This window comes from Monodon monoceros, unplaced genomic scaffold, assembly GCF_005190385.1.
Source record: "Monodon monoceros isolate NGI ecotype Baffin Bay Population unplaced genomic scaffold, NGI_Narwhal_1 Super_Scaffold_5, whole genome shotgun sequence".
Lineage (NCBI taxonomy): Eukaryota > Metazoa > Chordata > Mammalia > Artiodactyla > Monodontidae > Monodon > Monodon monoceros.
This window is the reverse complement of record NW_021703782.1, coordinates 77,657,759-77,680,823: the sequence shown is the minus strand read 5'-3', so window position 1 is coordinate 77,680,823 and position 23,065 is coordinate 77,657,759. Positions and strand designations below refer to the sequence as shown.

At 53.1% G+C, this 23,065-nt stretch overlaps 1 protein-coding gene across 7 annotated transcripts in view; it reads left to right on the top strand.

Moving 5' to 3' along the window:
- PAX5 (paired box 5) overlaps nt 1–23,065 on the top strand; it is a 192,119-nt gene that overhangs the window by 156,875 nt on the left and 12,179 nt on the right. For all 7 annotated transcript variants that reach the window (XM_029202837.1, XM_029202833.1, XM_029202834.1 and 4 more), the window contains one exon: nt 21,733–21,819. In XM_029202837.1, the coding sequence (XP_029058670.1) occupies nt 21,733–21,819 (87 nt within the window). The remainder of the gene's footprint in view (nt 1–21,732; nt 21,820–23,065) is intronic.

Genomic DNA, 23,065 nt, shown 5'->3' with positions numbered 1-23,065 from the left:
CAAGACCTCAGAGCATTTGTGAGGAGAATCACCCATGTTACCTGCTCAGAATGGAAAGAAACCAGCTTGAATGTGGCAGGTTTGTGGGACCGCTAGGCCCAGGGACCAGGCAGGGACTCCTGGAGGACAGGAGGGTGGGGTTTGGGGGATGCAAGGCTGGACTGAAGACAGGAAGGGATCCCCTGGCCTAAGGCCGTTTCACCCTGGGACTCCCCGAGAGGCTCCCATGGAAGCCTGGCCCCTCGGAACCTCCGTCCCTGAAGCGGGTGCCAGGCCCATGTGTACAAACAGGGGTTCAGTATTTAAGAGCGGGGAGGAGCAGGGAGCTGCCCTGAATGGCTGCCTGCTTTGGAAATTTCTATGCATTTGTAATAACAAAATTACCATAATTTGCTCGTTAACGCAGCTAGATCAGTCAAGCATTGTTCCAGCGCGGGCAGGGAGGCCGCGGCGGCTCTCTCTGCACACTCTCCACACCCCAACCAGCCTGCCAGCCCGTTAGAGCGCTGGAAATTAGCATGCAAATGGTCCTAATTCGGTGGGCGAGCTGTCAGGCAGCGCCTCTCCGGCCTCGTCTCCGTGAAGGCCCTGACAGCCCGGCTCCGGCGCAGGCCGCCCTCCTCACTCCAGCCAGGAGGGGCTCCGAGGGGCACCTCCAGACTGACAGCTTGGCGGCCTCCCTCCCTCCATCAGCGCCATCAGGCCTGGCGGCAGGCTCCCCGGGGAGCAGGCAGGGCCTGCCACCATGCCGGCCAGCCTGAGGAAGCGAGGAAGCGGGCGGGCTGCTGGGGGAGGCCGGCCAGTGCTCGGCTCCACCAGCCTTGACTGGATGGAGCCGCGGGGCAGCGCGAGGGTGGAGTGGAGCCCCCTGACCCAGGGCCCAGGGAGCCTCTCAGTGTGTGGGATCCGCGAGTGGCCCCGTGGGGACCCTGGGGCACTTTCTCCCACCTGCACACCTGTAAGGAGTAAGTCCAAGTCCTGCCTCGCTCTCCCGTCTTTGTCTCCCAGGCCTGACTTAACACATCCCTCTCAGCCTTTGAGTACCTGGAACATCTCCGTCCAAATCTATGCGTGGAATTCCTCCAGCTGGGAGGGAGATCTGGGGGAGGCTGAGAAGGTGTGTGGGGTGTTTGGACGCCCTGGACCAGGACTCGGCACCCATGGCCTCAGTCCTGCCTCCAGTCACCTTCCCCACTTGGCATCTTTATGGTGGAGACATGTTAATGGTCTTCCTCCAAGGGCTGTCGTGAGCATAAGAGAGAGGAGAAGGCCCTGCTTTCTAGAAGTGGCTGACATCTAGGGAGAACGTCTGTGGCTGGTCATTTCCCAGCCTGCTTGCCCTTCACAATAACCTCACCAGGTTGGTGTTGATGGTATCCCATTTCCCTGCCAGAGGAGGAGGCCGAGGTCTCGGCTCACACAGAGTAACTTGCCCAAGTGGCAGGGCCAGGATAGAGTCCAGTCTTGATTGCTCAGAGCCCTTTTAACAAGAGAAAAGGCAGGACCCTGAAAGCCAGATCATGCTTCTGTCTCCACAGTGAAAGCGTGATGACACCGCCTTGCAGGCAACCTGTGCCTCTTAACGGTGCTTGGCACATTCTTAGTACTAAATAAATGCGGGCTGAATGAAGAGAACCCAGGTGGCCCAGTTTTGACAGTCTTTGGGATCCACTGTATCCATCTTTGTGTTCTCCTCCTGATCCTTGACAGCAGAGTGAAGAAGCTACAGCAGGAGAGAGAGGCGAAGCCACAGAGCTTATCTTGAAGTTTCCCCCAGGCTGTTTCTCAGAACCTTGCTCCTTCCTCCCGGAGGGTGGATGCGGCCCCACTCCAAGATTCAGGGTATGGCAAGTGGAGAGGGGGCTGGATTTCAGTCCCCACATGCCCAATTAGCTGGTTGCTCTTGTGCAGTGAACAACCTACTCATTCCTACAGGGCTGTCCTGCCCCTTTGTCTGTTTTAAGGGCATCTTATTGGAACTCTTTAGCCCTCAGATAAACGGAGAGGTGAGAGAGACCCTGAGAAACTCAAAACCCCAGCTGGCTGCTGGCTGTCTGGGGGGCAAAGGAGGCTCATGAGCCTGAGTGTCTGCTGCGTCACAGCACCACCCAGCACAGAGCCTGGCACAGGGCAGATGCTCAGTGAAGGTCTGAGAAGCCACATGTAATAATGTGTGGACCAAGAGAGGAAGCGAACACACAAACACGTGCAGGGGTGAACTAAAAGCCATCCACCCTGCTTACCTCAGACCAAATGCCTTCAGCCATGGGTGGCTTTTCCTTTCCACCTACTCTTTGGTTTGTTATTTGGGGGCTATGGTGTGAGCCTGATGGAACTTTAGGTCTCCAGGTAGCAACCTCTCAGTAGCTGCCGATGGGCTGTTCAGCACATGTCTTGGAGAGCACTAGCCCCCCAGACACAGAATCCCAGGCTAGGAGGACAGCTCCGGGCATTCTCATCCCGGGACCTGGGCACTTCCGCAATTCCCGGGATGAGACAGGATGAATGCTTGCAAACTTCATTTCTGCTGGAGGAGGAATTGCCCAGGCTCCCCCTAGTGGAGAATCGGGACACAGCGCCCTCCTGCGTGTGGCGTTTCTGGTGTGGGCAGGACAAGCAGGACCGCCCCGCCGCCACACCCTTCCTCAGTTTACCCGCAGTTGGTACATCCACACTCTCACAGAATCCTCACCACAAACCTGTGGGTGCCCTTGGTTATCACTTTTGTTATAGGCTCAGTGAGAGGAGGGGACTGGCCCAGGGCCATGCCGAGCCAGCACTGGAATCCAAGGTGCTCCCTTCTACCCAGCAGTCCATATCTGGCCTCACCCTATGAGTGTCCTTGGCTTTGGCCAGCTGACCATCTGCTTGCATGACCACACAGCCTGGCCCTTCCCAGCCCCATAGCATTAAGCTACAAATGGCCGAGGTGCCCACTCTGTGGGTAGGTCAGTCTTTCAGTAAATATACGCAGAATCCTCCTTACTGGTCTCCCCAGTGCCACCCTTGCCCCCTTGAGTCCATTCTCACCATAGCAGCCAGAGTGAGCCTGTTACAATCTGAGTTGGGTCATGTCCCTCTTTTGCTCACTCAGAGCAGAGGCCAAAGTCCTTACCTGATCTTCCCCTTCCCACTTCCTTCCTTGACCTCATCTTCTACCTGCCCCCCCTCACTTTTCCCTTCCAGCCTCACAGATCTCCTAACTGATCCTCCAACACACCACCCACTCTGCTGACTCAGAGCCTTTGCACTTGCCGTTCCTTCTGCTCAGAGTGCTCTTCCCATAGATATTCACATGGTTGCTCTCACTTCCTTTGCCTCTTTATTCGAAGGTCACCTTTTTGGTGAAGCCATCCCCAGCCACTCTATCACCTCCTTATGTTTTCTCCTTAACACACACTCTATGCTTTATTTTTTCCTATTTATTATCTGTTTGTACCACTAGAATATAAGCTCTCCACGGACAGGGACATGTGTTTTGTTCACAGCTGTATTCTCAGTGTCCAGAGCAGTGCCTGGTATCCAGTAGGCACTCAGCCAACATCTGCTGAATGAATAGGCGGATGAAGCATTGACCGTCTGCCGTGTGCCTGGCATCAAGGTAGACACACACCAGGTCTCCCCGGCACACCTGGGGGCTCCCCCACCTCGCCTGCATTTATCCCCTTAGGAAGCTTCTTCACTCTTCCTTCCTTGGTCCCCAAAGACATCTCCCCTCCCCTCTCCCAGGTCCCTCCCCACAAAGCTTCCTCTTAGCCAGGTCTGTGGGTGGGTCGCAGAGAACATGGATGAAAGTGTCAGTTGAACTTAAGAAAGAAGAGGACTCCACTGGCACAGCAAACTTCAGGGCTAATTTTCTCACCCATGGGGAAACTGAGGCCTGGACTGGGGAAGACCCTTGCTCCAGTGAGTTTGTGGTAGAGACGAGACCTCACTGGGGCTCCTGCCTCCGGTCCAACCTTGACAGTTGTGAGAATTAGCCTGAGGGGTGTCCTGATTCAGCTCCCTCCACAGAACAAGTGCCTCATCAAACTTGCTGAGTACCTGTGGCAGGTACCCAACCACCTGCCAGTCCACCCACACCAGCCGGCCCCTCTTAGCGATCAGCTGTTTGAGGTTAACCTTCTTAGAGGCTGGCCTTCTTAGGGGGCTGGATTCAGAGGGTCGGGGGACTGGACACAGTGTGCCTCTGATGATGCTGGGAAACTCTTTAACGTGGGTCAGTGCTTCTCAAACTTTACTGCACACAGACCACCTAGGGATCATCTTCCAGAGCAGATTTGGTTCAGTAAAACTAGACTGGGGCCCAGGACGCTGCAGTTCTAACAAACTCCCCACTGATGCTGCTACACTCTGAGTAGCAAGTGCCTGTCCACTACTTCTCAAACTCACTGCACGTGGAATCCCCTCAGAAGTTCAGACCAGTACTGATACCTGGCCCCACCCCAGAGATTCTGATTTAACTAGTTTGGGGTGTGGCCTGGCCGTCTGGATTTCCTAAGGCTCCCCAGATGATTCTAACAGGTAGCAAGGTTTGAGGACCCGGGCCTGGATCACTGTACATTACTCCTGCTCTCTGGCACATCTCTGCTCAGGGAGAGCCCTACAACTTAAAGAGCAAGGGATTCGTTGGCCCGGTGAGGAAGGGTGAGGAGCTGGGAGGCTACATCCACTCCATCAGCCTCGGGAGAAGGGCACCCCAAGGACTGAATGGCGGGCACAGCTGCTGATGGACAGGGGCGCCGACACCCTGAGCCCAGCAGTGGGGAGGGATGGAGAGCCCCGGAGCCCTTCCAGGCAGAGGAGTGACCAGGAGAGCTGAAGCAGCTGGATGGCCCTGCAGAGCCCCATCTTTGGCTCCGTCCTTGACCCTGACTCTGATAGAGAAATAACCCCCTTCCCCTCTTCAGCCCAGGCTGCCTCTCTCCCTGTATCCGTGCACTGGTCCCCAGCCACCCAGGACCTGAGTAATTGATGTGTATGCTGCCCCCTCCCGCGGACCACGAGCTCTCTTGGTGGGCAGGGACCATGTCTGAGTCATCTCTGCCTCCAGCCCCGGACTCTTGGCTCTGGGGGCGGGAAAGGTGTGCTGAACTGAGTGCGATCCTCGGGGTGCACTGTGGCTCTGAGCCGCTCTGCTGCAAGTTCCCGGCACACAGCAAAGCCTGCACATCGTGGTAGTAATTGTGGAGGTAAATCTTGGCTGGTCTCCGCGCAAACACTTGGTGAGGCATACCATAAATCTGTCAGCAGCAACATTAAAATTTGATGGCAGGCGGCGCGGGTCCGCACTGGCACTGCGACTTCCCAGCAAGGTATGACACCGTCACCTCCCTCTCATTAGTCAGCGGCAGGACGCTCAGGCCTCCGTGCCGAGTCAGGCGCGGCCCTGGGGGGAGGCGATTCTTCAGAGGAGGACCCCTGGCTGCTCTGAGGGACAGGCCAAGGTCTCGGCCACAGGAAAGTAACTCAGCCTTGGGCTGATGTGAGCTGAGAGAAGGCATACCAGGAGGCTCCGGGAATGTGCCGGGAGGTGAGAGGGCCTCTGAGTTGCAGGGGGCTGGGGCCATTTTTTGAGTCTGGGAGCTGGTAACAGGGGCTGGGGACTTGTTCAGCTTTATACGCGGCCTGGTGGAAATTGTCTATTTGCCCACAAAAAGACCTCAAAGAACCCTTTCAAAGGGCATGGGGTTGGACTCATCATTTCAGCAAGCAGAGGGGCGATTGAGCATGAGTCTGGGAGAAAAAGTGTTCCTTAGTGCAGAGAGATTGGAAACCAATCTTGTCTACTTCCCACCTGCCATGGTTCACTTGGGGAAACTGAGGCTAAGTGAACCTCCAAGGCGTATATCCAAGGTCGCACAGTGGTAGAGGCAGAACAAGATTGGGACCCTGACTCCTAGTTCAAGGCTTCCCCTACAGTCAAGAATTTGGAGCACTTGTTGAAATATGAGAAAATCATCTGGAAATATAATTTTCATTAAAAACAAGTCCCAGTGCATCCATTTTTTCAACTGTCACACAGAGCGTGTGTTATGTCCCAAGACCTGGGTTAAGCATCAAATAGCCCCTCACGTCTGTAGAACACATTTTGATTCACAGAAGACTTTGAAATGCATTGATACAATTTAGTCCTGTGAATGCTGCAGCGCCACACTGCAAATGACCTCAGGTTCAGAGAAGTAAAGTGACTTCTCCAAGGCCACTCAGCTGAGTGGCCGAGGGGTTTTGACAGGGACTGACCGGCTCTAAGCCCATGGTCTTCCCCTGAGCCTCAGTTATCAACACAGAGTGGCAGCCATGGTTGCTCTCACTACCTGTGCAGAATATCAGTGCCCACCTTTTTACCATAATTTACAAAAGTCATAATGTGGTTCAGAGCTGTCCAAGCGTTTCAGGGTTTATCGGTCAATGTGCCTCATTGGCAGTTGCCTTGACGGAGCTGAAAGAGGTAAGAGTCAGCCTCTGTGGCCCATTCCACACCAGGACACATTGTGTCCTGCAGAACTGCCTCCTCGCCCCCAGGCTCCCTTCCATGGGAACAGTGGCAGTGCACTTTGATCTTCAGAATGCAGCCGGGGCTGGTGGGAGGTGCATACGAACAGATTTCAGTAACCCACTAAATGATGCTGCTTCAATGTCCTTCAAAGCCCAGATCACAGTCACTTCTTACAAGAAGCCTTCCTGGATACCCCAGCCAGAATAAATGATAACTTCAGCTCTGCTTCTAAGTCCTCCTCACCATTTGCTGGTGCCTAAATGCCTAGTTCTAGATCTAAGGAAGCCTCTTAGATGCAGGGTGTGCCCTGAATATGGGGCCTGTGCACCATCCCGAGTCGGGGGAAGGGGGCCTAGCGGAGAGCTCTGAATAGAGCCACTGTGAACGCTGAATTGAATGGATAAACAGAATTCTTGTGACTCTATTAGACATCCATCACAAATGTGTGAGCTGATTTTCTCTGGAATGCAATTTAGTGTCATCCCCACAGAATTCTGTAGAACCTGGAGGCTGGAAGTTTAGGCTTGGAATGGGGGCTTTTGGCCACCTCCTGGTCACTCAAAGAAAGTCTTCAGGTTTCCAGACCCAGCATCTTCTGATGGCCAAATGAGTACTCAGGAAAAAACCTGCCCAGGTTTCCAACCCAGCATCGGCCCCCTGGAATGCAGTCTGGTCCTGGTTTCTGAGCTGTAACTCTCAGTGGTTTTTGCTCTTTTGTTGTTTTTAAACTTCTTTGTTCTTTTGGAGTGAGCCAGCCTTGGTGCTGTCATTATGTGGCAGTGAGGCCAAGAGAGGCCTGATGGGGGTCCTAGCCCTTCAGGATGGCACCCATCCAGTGTCCCTTTCCACCTGTGGGACCTGCACCCTGGCCCCTGCAGCAGACCTAGCTCACCTCTCTTTTCGGTGTGTTTTGTTGCCTTCGTCTGTCTTTCTGTCTCATGCTTCATGCCTCTATCAAAGAGCGAGGACCAGTGTTTCACTAATGCTTTGTAGCATAATTTCATGATCTGTTTCTGTCTGACGTTGAAAGCACCTGGCTCAAGGAACAGCTGTCGGACACACACAGTGCTCACTCAGCCAGCATTTGTACTATGGGTGGAGCCAGGCGCTGGGGGCCAGCCGGGGCCACTGGGATCTGTCAGTCACACATGATCAGTCCTGGCTCCTGCCCTCAAGGAGGAGCCACAGACTCACCAACAGGGGAAGCAAGATAGGGTCACAACCACCCTGAGTCTGGGCAGGAAGTGCTCTGGGCCATAGCCAGGGATCCACCCAGGGTTGGGGGCTCACGGGAAAGTGAGGACAATCAATCCAGAAAGGCATCCTGGAGGAGGTGGTATTTGAGCTGGGTTTTGACAAGGTGGGGGATTGGACATGAGGAGGGAGAGGAAGGTGGCATTTCAGATGAAGAGCAATGGGGCAGTGGGAGGTATGGCTGGGAAGCTCATTGGGACAGACCCTGCAGGGCCTTGAATGCCACTGTGAGGCTTCTGGGCATTACCTTGCAGGCTTGGTCCTCACACATGTGTTGCCTGTGGGCACTCCCAGGTAAGGGCACACTAGAAACCAGGAACTCCCCAGTTCCGCACACATACTCACAAATCAGGTGTTGTCTTGCACCCTAGTGAGACATTACGTTGTCTTGTGCATTGTTTGCTTAAATGAGAGCATTGAGACAGAATTTTGGAATAATACCACACCAAGAACAGATTAAAATTGAACCAGAAGTGCTCAATGTGAGTCATAGCATAGCCATGGGTCTCACACTGAAATACCTACAGGGGCCAGGCACGTCACAGAAAGAGGGGAAATCAGCATCGGGAACAAGACAATTGTATATTGCTTGTTCTGTAGCCGATGACACACTTGCCCCTTTAAAACACTAGGCAGCCAGGGAAGAAATGCACAGTGTGGCGAATAAACAAACAAACAAAAACCAAACAACACTGAGCAGACCAGCAATATGTTTCTGTTGGCCCCGCGTGGTTCGGGGGCCCCAGTGTTGCCTCTGATGGGTGGCCAGCAGGTGGGGTCTGTGCACGTCCTGTGGTCTGTGTTGGAGGCACTGTAATGTGACTGTGGCCTTGTTTCCCCTAAGTTCCCTGAAGGGTCCCTGCATTCGGGGCTTTGTAGGTGCAGAGACAACAGGAAGTGGGCTGCAGGCACAACAGCCTCCTCTCTACTGGGGACCGAGTCAAGGCTCAGAATGGTCACTCCACTGCCTCATGCTGGAAGAGCAGGGACTCAACCCTGGTCTTCAGCTCCGTCTTGCCGTGCCCCTGCCAGCACCACCATCTAACTGCAAAGTCCACGGCTCTCCAGAGAAGCAGAAATGAGACATTCAGCATTCTCCCCCTCACTCTCAGCCTCTCCCTTGGTTTTTCTCCTCTCTCTGTTTTTCTGAAGGGCTTCATGGCTGGCCTAGCTGGTGGGAGAAGAGGTTTTTCCCAGGAACAGATTGATGCTCTGTGTGCTGGGCTGTCCGGGCTGACAGGGCTGACCTTTACCGAGTTTGCTTGGGTTTTCCTTTCTCCGTTGGGAGCCCAGGAAGGTCTTGCTCTGGAGGGAAGACAGTTGAGAAACCTTGGCCTTCAAGGGGACCAGATTGGGGGTGGGTGCAGGGAAGATAGGAAAGGGGGGATCTGAGCCATGAAAGCCCTTTGAGGTCAGTTATTTCAATCTCTCCCGTACACACCGCCTTTACAGATGAGAAAACTGAGTCTTGGTGAGAAGAAAAGACTTGATCAAGGTCACTCAGAGAGGCTTGACAGAGCCCCAGAATCCTGCATGTGTGTGCATGTGCACATGGATATCTGTGAATACGTGTGTTATATATATTGTATGTACACACGTATATGTGTATGTATATATCCAGTGTATATATGTGTGTATTTTATAATAACGTAGGTGGTATATTATATAAATAATATGTCATATATTTGAAAGGCTGGTTGTGCCTGTGTTGGGTGCTCTAGTCAGGATCACTCTGGCCATAGACAGTGTTGTATATGCCCAGGTACCCGCTGACCCCTGAGCCACGGTGCACCATGCAGTTCTACAAAACCACAGGGAAGGACTGTAGAAGTCTCATGGTCCTTTTCAAATCATTCCTTCTTCCTCCTCTTCCTCTGCAGAGATTTTCTCTCAAAGCCCAGTTTGAATCCTTCAGAAATAGAACTTGGCTGTGAAGTCACTTTGAAAGACTTTCTGTATGTTAATTACAGCTGGCCAAGGTCTTGAGCAGAGGTGGGAGCCCACCATCTGCAGATGGGGTCGGCCCGCAGCGCGCTCTGCAAATCCCCATCATCTGGCAGGTGTCGTTTTGGGTTAATTAAGAGCTACACTGAGCCCTTTACCTGTCACTTCTGAGAATTTTAGTGAGAGTGAGAATTTTTGACTTTCTTGCCATCTCTGAGCTTTTAGCAAAGGGGAAACTGAAAATATCTCTGATTCTGCCAACTTTCCTGGCCCTGGAATCTCCAGGACAGCTGCATTCAGTGCCTTTTCTTTTTTTTCTTTAATATATATTTATTTATTTTTGGCTGTGTTGGGTCTTCGTTTCTGTGCGAGGGCTTTCTCCAGTTGCGGCGAGCGGGGGCCACTCTTCATCGCGGTGTGCGGGCCTCTCACTGTCGCGGCCTCTCCCGTTGTGGAGCACAGGCTCCAGACACGCAGGCTCAGTAGTTGTGGTGCACAGGCCTAGCCGCTCCGCGGCATGAGGGATCTTCCCGGACCGGGGCTGGAACCCGTGTCACCTGCATTGGCAGGCGGATTCTTAGCCACTGCGCCACCAGGGAAGCCCCAGTGCCTTTTCTTGTGGCCCCCTTTAAACTTTTAATTTCAATCACTCCTTTCTAGTTACCTAGTTATTGGTTTTTACAATAGTTATTGTTATTTTACAGCCAGCTCTTCTATGTTTGAAAGATGGTGCTGTTTTGGGAAAATCCACCATTTATCCTAAATTTCTTAAGCCTCTGCTTTCTTTTTGGGCCTTTGAGGAGAGAACATCTATTCCTCAGCTTGATTCTGTTTAGTAGCTTTGGAAGGGCTTTCCATTTGCCACTCAGGGGCCTTTCAGCAATGGGGCGGCCCTGGCACATCCCATTGGTAAGGTTTACCCTAATCCTAGCCCCGCCCCGTTGCCTTCTGATGACGTGTTTCCGGTCCAGTGATGTGCTGCCAGTTACCTCACTTCTGTCTGATGCAATCTTGATTTCCGGTTGCACCAGCCACCATTCCACGCCCCCCCCACCCCCCACCCCGCCACTGCCGTGACCATGAAGGAATGAACCAGATAAGAGGGAAACATCAAAGGACGAAAATAATACACACACACTTATATTTGGTTGAGGAATTACACGGTTTATAGAGGGATCAGGGTTACAGGTTCTTAGTAAGGTATCTTGACCCAATAAAGCGAGGAAAATAACATTAGGAGTAAACTGTGCCCCGTCAGTCGGGGTGTAATTATTTGTGAATCGGATCTCTGGATTCCAGCGTTTGCTGGATTCTGATTTTTGCTCCCAATCAATTTCCACTGTTACCTGACCAGTGGAACACTGACTAATAAAAGACTTAATAGGCGTTTCAGTGAAGGCCGCAGGAGGTTCTGCAGGGACTGGAGTATTTTTCTGCAGAATCATCGGAGGTGGATGTTTGCACCCAAAGCCTCCCATGTTAGGATGAGGCTGAAAATTGCCATCAGTGTCAGGAATTTTCGCCCAACTAGGGCCCTGGAGATAGATGTCTTTATCCATACATACCCGACCAGGCTGTACACCCATATATAAGGGCACTTCCTTTTGTGGTTTATTGCTGGGGGTGTTTTGACTCGATGGAATTTTTTTGCCCGAAGTAGCTGCATAGGTATTTGTTGTTTCAGTCTCATCTTCTCTGGTGAAATGTGGGGTAGGTGCTTTGTTGGTGGTCTGCATTATCAAGCTGTTATGTACACCACCTTCCCTGCATTGTCGTTCCAGTTGCTTATGCCATTTGGTCTGGGCCTTCAAAAGCTCTTTGCGGGCTTCCCTGGTGGCGCAGTGGTTGAGAGTCCACCTGCCGATGCAGGGGACACAGGTTCGTGCCCCGGTCCGGGAAGATCCCACATGCCGCGGAGCGGCTGGGCCCGTGAGCCATGGCCGCTGAGCCTGCGCGTCCGGAGCCTGTGCTCCGCAACGGGAGAGGCCACAACAGTGAGGGGCCCGCGTACCGCAAAAAAAAAAAAAAAAAGCTCTTTGCATTTGCCAACCAATTCTCCACTGCTTGGTCCTCTGCAGACATGTTAGGTTGATTGTTTTCTTTATTGGTTGAGAAGCCCTGCATGCATTGCCACGGGCCCGGCTCATAGTTGGTGTATTTTTGCCCATAGTTACTCTTCTTAATTTTTGTGGTTTGAATTGTGCCATCTGCTGAAGTTTGGTAGAACCCATATAGGTAGTGGTCGACAAGGGGGTTGGAAAGATGAGTCACTCTTTGATTATGCACAAGGCAAGAGTGAAAAGGGAGGTCTTCAAAGGCATAATGAAAACTGAAATTATTGCCAATGCGAAGCATCTGACTGGAAAAGTATTCTAGGCAATAAAAAGCTGAGCGTGGAGTAGGGGATGTGTTCCCTCTGCTCTTCATATGCACAGTGCAGTACCAGTACTGAGGCCACATAAAAACATCACCGGGAAAAGCGGGCAAGCACCCCTCGGTGGCATTTCCAACCACATATGGCAGCTGGTATGTGTCATCTGCAAAAATCTGGATGGTTGACGTTAGGTTATTGGCAATTGTCTTTGTGCCTGCTGCCTCCATGACCTCCTTAACTTGTATGTTGAAAATTTTGACCCTACGAGCCTTTGGTCGGATGCCCCAGTAGTTGTTGAGGAGTCGCTGACAGTCTTGGGGACTCCAGTGGCACTGGAATCTGTTGAAGTCGAGGTAGGCCCAGGGGTGCTGTAACCCAAGTAGGCAGACATGTCAGAGGCATGGCCTTTAATCTGCTTGTAGAGATTGTTGTCACAGAAGGGGAACACACAAGTTCTGGTGGAACGAGTGGTGACGAGATTCCCTTGCCATTGAGAATCACATGCCAATTTCCTGAGGACTCTCCAATGCCTCTGCTGCCGCCACCTGCATCTGAAACTTCTGAGTCTTGCGTAGCCATCTCCAAATTACTGCTTCCTGCGCTTCTCGCGGTAGCCACTCCAGAGGATCTGCGGGGGGGCCAAAGGGGTACGTTCTCCTCCTCGTCCTCCCGCGGGGAGACTGGGCTCTCCAGGGCTGGTGTCTGCGACCTTGGGACATTTAGCGGCTGCGGGGGTGGGGTGGGGCATGTCTGTGAGGCCCATAGGCGTCAGCAGGCACTTCTTGGCCTGGAAGACACCTCGGGTAAGGTTTCCACCAAAGGAGCTATCTCCTGGGAAAGAGTCTATCAGCTCTTGGTCTGCTGAATTAAAAGTGAGATAAGGGTTCTTTCCCTCCTCGATTATTTTGTCGTAGGTCATGGACTCGCATGGCTGCATCCACCTTGTTGACCTGACGGCCCTTAGCAAGGCCGTTAATAGGGCCAAGGTACTTATAGCCAGGGAGGACAAGACCCATTGCAGAGTTTAGGTCGTCCTCCAGATCCAGACAAAGCTGGAAGCCACGGCTGCTGTTGGTTTGGTTTAGGGACAGCGCGTCCAGGTTTTGAGTTGCACCACGTAGCCGCTGCCCGGATAACATTTATAACAGTCAAAACTGTGATAAGCCATGCACGTGCGATATTCCCGTGTATGCTTATTAGATTGATCCAAAACCACCAGCTTCGCCAGCCCCTTACGTTCCTCGCACGACAGGACAACAGCTCTGTCACGGCTAAACTTGCACTCTGGACACCTCACCTTTATTTCAGCCAGACCAGTGGTGTCAAGGCACTGTGAACAGGTCAAGAGACTCCTCTTGCGTGTCTTCCCTTGCCTCCTGGGGGGCCCTTATATCCCTGTGTCGGCTGCTGATTCAGCAGATGCGGCAGGGGACGAGGGAGGAGCTGGGGGAACTTCGGCACTTTCCAGCTGACATGGGGAACTTTGAGCTGCTCACCAAGGCAATGGAAATCCCCTTGCTACCGAAACTACAACTGGTCTATTCATAGCGCTCTCAGGTAAGTGGGGTTTGTTAGCGCCTGTAGGAACCTCGAACACCGGTTCCACTGGTATAGCATTGCCATGGCCCCACTGGAAAAATTCTCTTATCTCCCATTTACTTATTTCCCCAAATCATGCCTGAGTTTTACTGTGAACCTAAAAAGGAACATTCTTTCCTCCAAAGGTTCCTCATGTTCCAGGGTAGTGCTCTTCCCATCAACCACAGTACACTTATATAACTGGTAATAAGTACAGGCGTTGGTTCAATTTGCACAGAACCTTTACATTTTTGATCAACCCCACATGGCCGACCCACCCAAAATGGCTTTAGCAGACTCTACAATTTTACTGGTCATCTTTCCTTCCTCCCACCAAATCACCATCTTATCTACCCAGTCACTGAAGGGAAAGTTCTCATTAGTCCGGTTTCCACAGCCATAAAATGGCACAGCACGGGCAATAGCCTCCACGATGCTTGTCTTGCTGGTGGTCGCAGGTCTGTAGAACCAGATGGCGTTGCACTTGTTGAACTCCCACCGGGCCCAGCGAACTAGGACGTTCACTGCCAAGACGGGGTCGTACCGATTCACCTGGAAAAGTTGGAACACCTTGTTCCTTGTGATGTCCCCGACTGGAAGCTTGCCTAGCAGGTAGCCTTCGGCCGACTTTGTCAGGAGCATTTCGGCTCGCGCGTTCTCCAGTGCTGCTCTGTTGAGCTCGGTTGAAAGCTGCTGCGAAAGGATTCTTTGTCTTCCAGCAGCCATTGTCTCTCAGAAGTTATTCCGTTTTCGACCAGCCAGTCCACACCCTCGCTGTATTTGTGAGTGGTCCTGTTAAGAATAACAGGTACCGGGCTTCCCTGGTGGCGCAGTGGTTGAGAGTCCGCCTGCCGATGCAGGGGACACGGGTTTGTGCCCCGGTCCGGGAGGATCCCACATGCCGCGGAGCGGTTGGGCCCGTGAGCCATGGCCGCTGAGCCTGCGCGTCTGGAGCCTGTGCTCCACAACGGGAGAGGCCGCGGCAGTGCGAGGCCCGTGTACCGAAAAAAAAAAAAAAAAAAAAAATGATAACAGGTACCTTGTTACTAGGGCCACAGGGCTCTGGCTGCAGATCTTTCTTCCACTGAGCGATCAAAGCTGGGTGGCGCTCCGTATGGAGGGTGGCTGGAGAAAAGGCTGGAATGTTAGTCCATGCCCAGTGAGCCTCTGGATGCTGCTTAATGAGGAGATAAAAGACAATGTAGCTGGCATCAACAGATTTAGTCAGCCTGCCTTGTTTTGTTTTAGTCACAGTTACCCAGTCCTCAGTGTTCGGGGTTATACCCTCCAAGTCATCACGCTTGATAACTTCCTTAATGTGTTTGATATGTCAGCCAAGCACAAAGGACTTAACTGTCCCCTGCTGTAACAGACAGTGCAGATGAAAGTAACACAAGGAAGGATGTCAGGGCTAATCTTAGAGCTCCGTGTTCATGGGGAATGACTTGGTCAGATACCCAGATAACTGGGTTCTCATGGTCAAAAGGCCCCCTTCTCCGGCAAAAGAGAACTTTCCTTCTCTGGGGTGAAGATAATGTTCTATATCTTCATAGAGGTTTCCGCTACACAGGTGTATACATTTGTCAAAACGCAGCAATAGTACATTTAAGATCTGTGCATTTCATTATGTGTACACTTTACATCAAAAGAAAAAACTTTTAAACAAATAATGAATTTCAGTTAATGATAAAGCAGGCTGAAATACTTAGGGGAAAATGTATTGATGTTTCCAGTTTACTTGGAAATACATAAAAGATAAGATGAATGAAAGGCTGGAGGGAGAGATAGATGATAAGCAAGTATAAGAAAATATTGATGGCGGAATTAGGTAGTGGGTACACAGTGTTCACTGTAAAATTCTTTCAACTTTGCTGTGTGTTTGAAAATTCTCAGACATACCAGAGGTGGGGAGGGTGGTGAGGAGAGGATTTTCTCTCCCCTGCTGGCCCAGCCCGGTGATGTCTTCCTTGGGATGGTGGAAGCCTGGGGACTTGGAAATAGGCCGGTGTTCTGGTCCTGCCCTGGCCCTGCCTGGTGTGTGGCTTGGGGGAGGGGAGGTTGAAGGAACTTATCTCTCAAGTTTGTCCAGTCCAAATAATCTGGAACTGTGAGTCCCAGCAGAGGTTGGTGAGGTTTAATGTAAGATAAGTTTGTGGTGGGGGGAACGGGCCTATCTTACCTCCCATTAATTCTGGGAAGAATTGAGCTCCTTGGAGTTAGGTAGGAATGAGGGGAGTGATCGCTAGTCCCTCGGATACCTAGTGAGAAGCCAAGTCCCTCGGCCCCGAGCCCCTGAGTTCTCTGCTCTAAAATCTTGGATGGGGTTATCATGAGATGGAGTGCCACGCCCTCTAGATGCTTCCTAACTGCACTCAGACGGGGTGTTGGAGGGGGGACGGTTAACTTTCGCGTGCTCACGCCTGTGGCTCAGGCTTCCTGACATCACGGAATTCTCGGGCCCTGTGATCCACACTGTTCTTGGACCATAGTCTTTCACCTCAACCCCACTGGCTGCCCAAACGTGGCACGCAGCTGCTTCCTTCGATTTCCACATGGGGAGAAAACATCAGCCCAGTCGTATTGGCATTTGAGTGTGTAGCAGGCTTTACGTCCCAATGTGGGTGACTTAAAACAGGAATTAGACGCCCACTTCTTGAATGTTCTTTGCTCCTCCCACCCCACGGGGCACGGACGTCTCCTTTTGTCTCCCGCTTTCTCCTTCTTGATAGCAGAACCTCCCTCGGTTCAGGTCGTTCAGTCCTCCACGCACCGCACGTGAGCTGTCACCATCCCCACCCCTGAACCCAGCTCTGGGCCTCCTTTTGCATATCCAAGAACTCAGCAATAAAAATAAATAAAGCTCTAAAATTCCTTTTAGGGACTGATCCAGTCTTCCCTCACTCCCCAGCTTCCCCAGTCTCCTTGGCACAGGAGCAGGTAGTTTTGTTCTTCCAATACTATTATCTTGTTTACCTGTCACCAATCCTATGATGTAGGTGTTTTATTAGGCCCATATTCAAGATGACAAGACTATGCCCAGAGAGGTTCCATTACTTTCCCAAGGCCACACAGCCAATAAATGGCAGGCTGACTACAGACCATGGGGGCAGGCTCCCTCTCAGCACTGCCACGGGAAGCCCACACCAACCCTGTGGGCAGGCTCCTCCCTGCCCCCTCCCCACTTTCTGGTGGCCCAGCACAGTGCGGGGGCCTAGCTCACGGTGCCAGTTCCAGGCCTGGTCTCAGAAGGTCCAGTCTTGCTTTCTCCTCAGGACTGCTCGCTCCTGGGGGACTGAAGATGGAGAAGATCATGACCCATGTTTCGTTGTTGAGAGTTCTTGGGGCTTCTGTCGGAGCACCTCCAGACACGGTCTCTGAGGAGGGTCCAGGTGCTGTGTGCTTCCCAAATGGAGGTCTCACTGCCTACTGGGCATGAGCTGCTGGGCATGAGCTGGCACTGCAGTCAGGCCTCACGGAAGATTTTCTTTTAATGCATAAAGAAAAGGTTTCCCAGTTTAAAGGGTTGGCATTTTTGAGAGATGCCCAAAGCACGGATCAGTTAGTGGAATGAGGCAAGGGTCCCGTGGTGTCCTTGGTGCTGGGCAATCATAAGAGAAGCATCTATTGTACAAGCTCTGTCTTGGGCCCTCTGGCCTCACCTCTGGGTGCCCCAACAATGATCCAGAAGTGGGGCTTTCATATGATGCCTGAGAATCTCATTCCTGTACTGGAGGAGCATTGCTTCGTGCCTGTGGACGTTGCAGCTGTGTTGTCCCTCGGGCTCCCGTTCCCTCTCGCTCTCCCAGCCTCCCAGCTGGTCTCCCTGACCACGGGCTCACCTCCTGCAGCCCGTCCTCCAGGTCCTGGTCCTCCTGAGTCTGAAGGCTTCCCAGGTCCCAGCCCTGAAGGGAGAAATGCATAACGTTTCTGCTTCTCCCCACTCTGCTCCATGGCTTGCCTCTGCTGGGGCCTCATGAAGACCTGGCTGTGCGGGGGTCACACTCTGTCCATCCCACCCCAGACTTTTGCTTGTGCCCGGAATGCCCTGTCTGCCTCTGCATATCAAACTCCTACCCATCCTGGCTCATATGCTCCCCTCCACCCAGAAGGCATCCCCAGTGCTTTCCCCAGACCTTGTCTTGGCTGGAGCAGGCTCTCTTTTCTAAGCTGCGGTCCTAAGATTTGAAGGAAAGAAGGTGAATGTGCCTCAGGTGTCGTGATGATGGCGAATTCAAGCAGGGGAGACGCAGCAGGAGATTGGAGCCTCCAGACCCAAAGAAACTCATCATCAGGTGGGGCCCACAGAGCCTCAAGGAGAGGCCTCCCTCCCTGCTGGGAGCACTGTGGCCCCTGAGAAGTGAAATTCAGGCTCAGCAGATAGGAAGGGCCTTTAGACATCACTTGGTCTGATCTGCCCATTTACAAATGGAAGACAGAGGCCCAGGGTGGGAAGGCAGTGTCACATGGGCAGAGGGCCCTGGGCTGGGAGACAGGAGGCTGGACTTAGAGTTGCCTCCTGGCCTGGGCAAGTCCCCCCACACCTTCCTGAGCCTCCATTTCCTCACATATAAAATGCAGACAGTTGCACCCATCTCGTGAGCTTCACAGGACTGTCAGGAGGGTTAAATGAGATTCTAGATGCCAAGGAGGCCTTGGTGACCGATGTCAGGTCATTGTCATGTGACTGACATTTGCTGAGCAGTCACTGCGTGCCAGACACTGTGTATCATTCATTCAGTCTTTACAGTGACCACGTGCAGTGGGATCTATTAATTGTCCTGACTCTACGGAGGAGGAAACAGGCGCAGAGAGGTTGAGTAACCTGCTGATGGTCACAGAGCTAGGAAGAGGCAGACGCAGGATTTGGACCCAGGCAGTCTGGCTCCAGAGCCCTTGCTCTGAAGGGTTCAGTGGCAGCATGTGGGCTTGAATCTGGGTGGTCTGCTGCTTCCCAGCCATCTTTGTGGCCGAGCTAGTCCGGGTCCATAGACAGACAGCTTTCTTGGCAATTGAGGACCTGGTCTCCCCACATCTCATGGATGAGGACTCCCTAAACCCAGCCAGCTACCTGTGTGGCACTTCAGATAATGACACCATCCTGGAGTCCCCAGCATGTGGCTGGACCAGCCCTGAGGTCTACCTCACGCCCCAGAGACCGTCAAGCTCCCCTTACCCAGAGGGCACACTCTCACAGGGCATTTCATAGGACAGGGGCCCCGCCGAAGGTACCACCATGCCAGTGCTCTAAACACAGCAGGCAGGGTGGGTCCCTGGGGGTTCATTTCTTCCACCAGGAACAGGATGGCGTGGTGGATGGAACCTGGGCAATGGATCGGATAAACCGGTTTGAATCCTGGCACACAGCAGGTGCACAACACACCCCTGGCTATCAGTACTAATAATGGAAGTAGTGAGAGCCGTCATCTGTGAACGAATGGGAGGAGTTCCCATTCTTTCATTCATTTAACAAATAGTTTTCAGGGCCTGCTAGACATTGAGATAGAGGCATGAACTCCCTGCCCCCATGGAGCTTACATCCTAGTGGAGGAAGCAGAATTAACAAGAAAGATAAGCACAATAAGTTAGATATGTTAGATTGTGATCAGTTCAATGGAGAAAAGTTAAGCAGGGAAAGTGGAAGGAGTTTCCATTGGAAATGCAATGGTTCGGAGGTGACATTAGAGCAAAGCCTGGAAGGAGGTGAGGGAGAGAGCCATGTGGACAAGAGCGTCATGTTACAGGTAGAGGCAGCGAGCTACCGGCAGTTCATGGAGCACCGACTGTCTGCTGTGGACGGGGTGTTACACTGGGGGTGGGTGGCACGTGGGTGCTGAGAGGAATCAGACACTGTCCTGCAGACAGACGCTCCCATGTCACAGGAGAGTCCCGTGCAGGTCAGGGCAAATCTGGCACTGTGGGGCACAGTGGGAGACAGGGTGTGCCCCAGGAGGGGCAGGAGAGGGGCTTCCCAGAGGAAGAGGTATCTGAGTGGGATTCTAGAAAGTCAGGCAGGTGGGGACGGGGTCGAGGATGGTGGGCAACACTGACAGGTACATCCTCTCGAGGAGTTGGAGCTGTTTATGGCCCTTTGCCAATTTGGGGACAGAGTTGAGGGGAGGGTGTGGGATGGACAACAAGGATACAATTAATTAATTAACTCCAGCTGAACAGGCCCGAGACTTGCACTTTTGGGGGCTGGAGATCAAGGAGGCTTCCTGAAAGAGGTGGCCTTGGAGCTGGGCCTGGCAGACAGGCGCGATGCTGCTAGATGGAGATGCAAAGACAGCCTTTGCTGGTGTAGTCCAATGCCCCGGGCCAGGCGCAGTGCTGTCAGGAAGCGCCTCTGATGGGGCAGCTCCGTGGGTGTCCAGAGCCCTGGGGAGAGGATGGCTGTCCCCCTTCTCCAGGCGGCTTGTGGCTCTGCTCCCCCACCCGACCCCCCAGGAGGAGGAGGAGGTGCCGTGGCGCTGATGGAAATGCAGAGGCTGGGCTGCTGCGGCCCAGCACTGTCACCATGCTCTCCCTTGCACGCTGGAACCTGACACCCTGACCACTGAGGCATAAAAAACAGAGAATTGGAAGGCTCAGCCTGTCAGGCTGGGAGTGGCCCCCAGAGAGGCCAGAGGAGCGCATGTGTGCGTGCGCGCACGTGCGTGTGTGTGCGCGCGTGTGCGCGCGCATGCCTTGCCTGCAGTTGCCTGTGGAAGTGGGGAGGAGGCTGGCTGGGCCCGGGGGTGGGAGCGGCTGGCCCTCGGGCCTGCTTTATTGTTCCTGCTGCACCTGGTGGAGCCCTGGGGCCCCTACACTTGGGCCGAGGCCCCCAGAGAGCAAGCAGTGCTCCAGGTCCTGACTTCTGGCTGGCTGTCCTTCTAGAGGCTCCTGCCCTTCGGCCCTTTGGCATCCCTAACAAGAATCCATGGAAGCATGGATGGTGCAAGGGTGGTCTCATGGGGCTGTGTGACTCCTGTCACCACTGCCAGGGTGGGGCCCACATGCTCTGTAACCAGTAGCCTAAAAAGCCACTCAACAGCCAGCTACCTATACAACTGCTGCCAGGCACTGGGGCTCCCACACCCCAGGAGCTGCAGCCACAGGGAGGAGACAGGAGGGGCCTGTCCTGCTATGGAGCCAGGACAGCAAGGTTTGAGGGCAGGGATTTTGAGCCCCTCTCCTGACACTGGCTAGTGGTAAAGAGGCTCTCCTGTGGCTGGAAGTGAGGGCACAAGGAAGTGCCAGACGCAAGCATCATGGCTCCACGAACAGCTGGGCAAGAGTGAACCATCCTCATTTACCACTCTGCCCGCCGGCACCCACTGTTCTCTCCACCTGGCGCAGCTTGCAGCTCTTGGTCCTTTCCCCATGCCCAGGAGACCCCACCCAGTCGCTCTTCTGTGCTCCCCCAGCCCTTCAGCTTGTCCCTTCATCTCAGCAAAGTGCTGGGGGCCTGAGTTTATGTCTCATCTTCCCCATTGGACTGAGGCCTGGGGAGCAGTCATCTCTGGATTCACAGCACAGAGGTCTAGACTAGAGTTGGGGTCATCTTTGGCTTCCCAGTCCAGAGCCACTCAGGAAACACATGGAAGTGGCACTGCATCCACACTGGGGTCCTGGAGTGGCCTCTGTCAGCGCTGAGAACCAAGTCCCAAGCCCCAGACTGCTTGGTTCTCAGCAGTTGTATAGGTAGCTGGCTGTTGAGTGGCTTTTTAGGCTACTGCTGAGAACCAAGCACTCTGGGCCTTTGGACTTGGGTTGGGTGAATCCAGGCTGTTTTGTGAGAGACCCTGGGCATCAGTTTTCCCATCTGTAAAATGGGTCAATAACCTCAGGGAACACCTGGCACATGGTAATCCAATGGTACACATGTGAGAGGTTGGTATTCAATCCCACTAATAAGAAAAAGGTTATAGGGGAAAATGTAGACAATGCCAATGACAGCTGCCCACTTGATAAGGGGGTGGACCAGACTTGCCTTTCTTGGTTACACAAAGTACCCGCAGTTTATGAAAGAGACAAATGCCATTGGCATTTTCCGAACCTGACTTGACATTTGCTTCCTGTTTCTCTCTCCACCCACCACATGCAGGGAGTGAGTTTTCCGGGAGCCCCTACAGCCACCCTCAATACCCCTCGTACAACGACTCCTGGAGGTTCCCCAACCCAGGGCTGCTCGGTGAGTACTGGCGGAGGCCCTGCGGGGCCCCTGGGCCATCAACTGCCCCATTGGGCACCCTCACTGGGCCAGGGTCCTTCAATATCCTCAGGTCCGGTCACTGAGGTGGGGTGGGTAGCTCTCCCCAGATGCTTGCAACGTGGGAGTTGTGATGGGGCTTCAGGACAGTAAACACCACTCCAGCCCTACTTATGCCCTCAGCGCTCCCCCAGATGTTTTAGTGGATAAGGGAAAATGGCACAGAGGGGGAAGGCCATTGAGGGAGAAGGAGAAAGGTAGGAAAAGTGCCTGCCCAAGAGTAACGTATTTCTTAAGAATCATTGAATATTTTGGCGAGAAATCTCTAAATAAGAGCAGCCAGGAGACCAACTTGGATTGATTGGTAGTGGCTATCTGTCTTGGTAAGGACTCTGAGGCATGGATATTGATTAGTGATGTCTGCCATGGACACCACTAGAGCCAGCTCCATTAGAAATGGGTTGCCCTGTGGCTGAAGGCCTGCCAAGTCATGCCGTTCCGAGCTCAGCTGGTGCCCAGACTCTGCCCAGGCCTCAGACTGCAGATGGTCCATGGCTGTGGCCAGCCTGATCTGTGTACATCATCAAAGATATCTGGGCCACCCCAAAGACCAAGCAGGGCTAACTCAGCCCTCAAAAGGCCAAGGAGAGCCCTTTGTTTTGTTGCAGTGAACTTACATGAGACCAGCTGGTGAGTGCCAGCTGGAGCTGAAGATTCTGGAGCATGAAGCAGGGGCTCAGTGCTCACAGATGTCACACACCCTGGGGGCAGAGCCAGTGAATCAGCCTGTAGGCAGCAACACCGATCTCTCCCCAGCAGTCAGCTGAGGAATTTCCACTACGGTCAGGCATGGAAGGGCCTCTGAGACCATCCAGGTTTATCTGTACAGCTTAATAAGGCCTGCTTAATTAAGAACCTGTTACTTCCCTGGATCCTGAATTATTTCAGGACTGAGAAACATACACTTTATCAAAAAAGCAAGAACCTGGTGTCTTCAAACTCAAGTTGCTAGGCACGGGTCTGCGAAGGAGGCCAGGAAGTCACAGCCTTGGCCCCTTCCCCAACCTGCTTTGGTGATTAGGACAGACAATGACGTAGACACCATCCCTTCCTGGCTGCAATCCTTCCATGAGTTTGAGCCTTGGGCCACCCAAAGCATTTTGGTGTAGCTTGCAGAACTTCAGGTGAAATAAGGAACAATGCCAACTAGCACTCCAGGCCCTGTGCC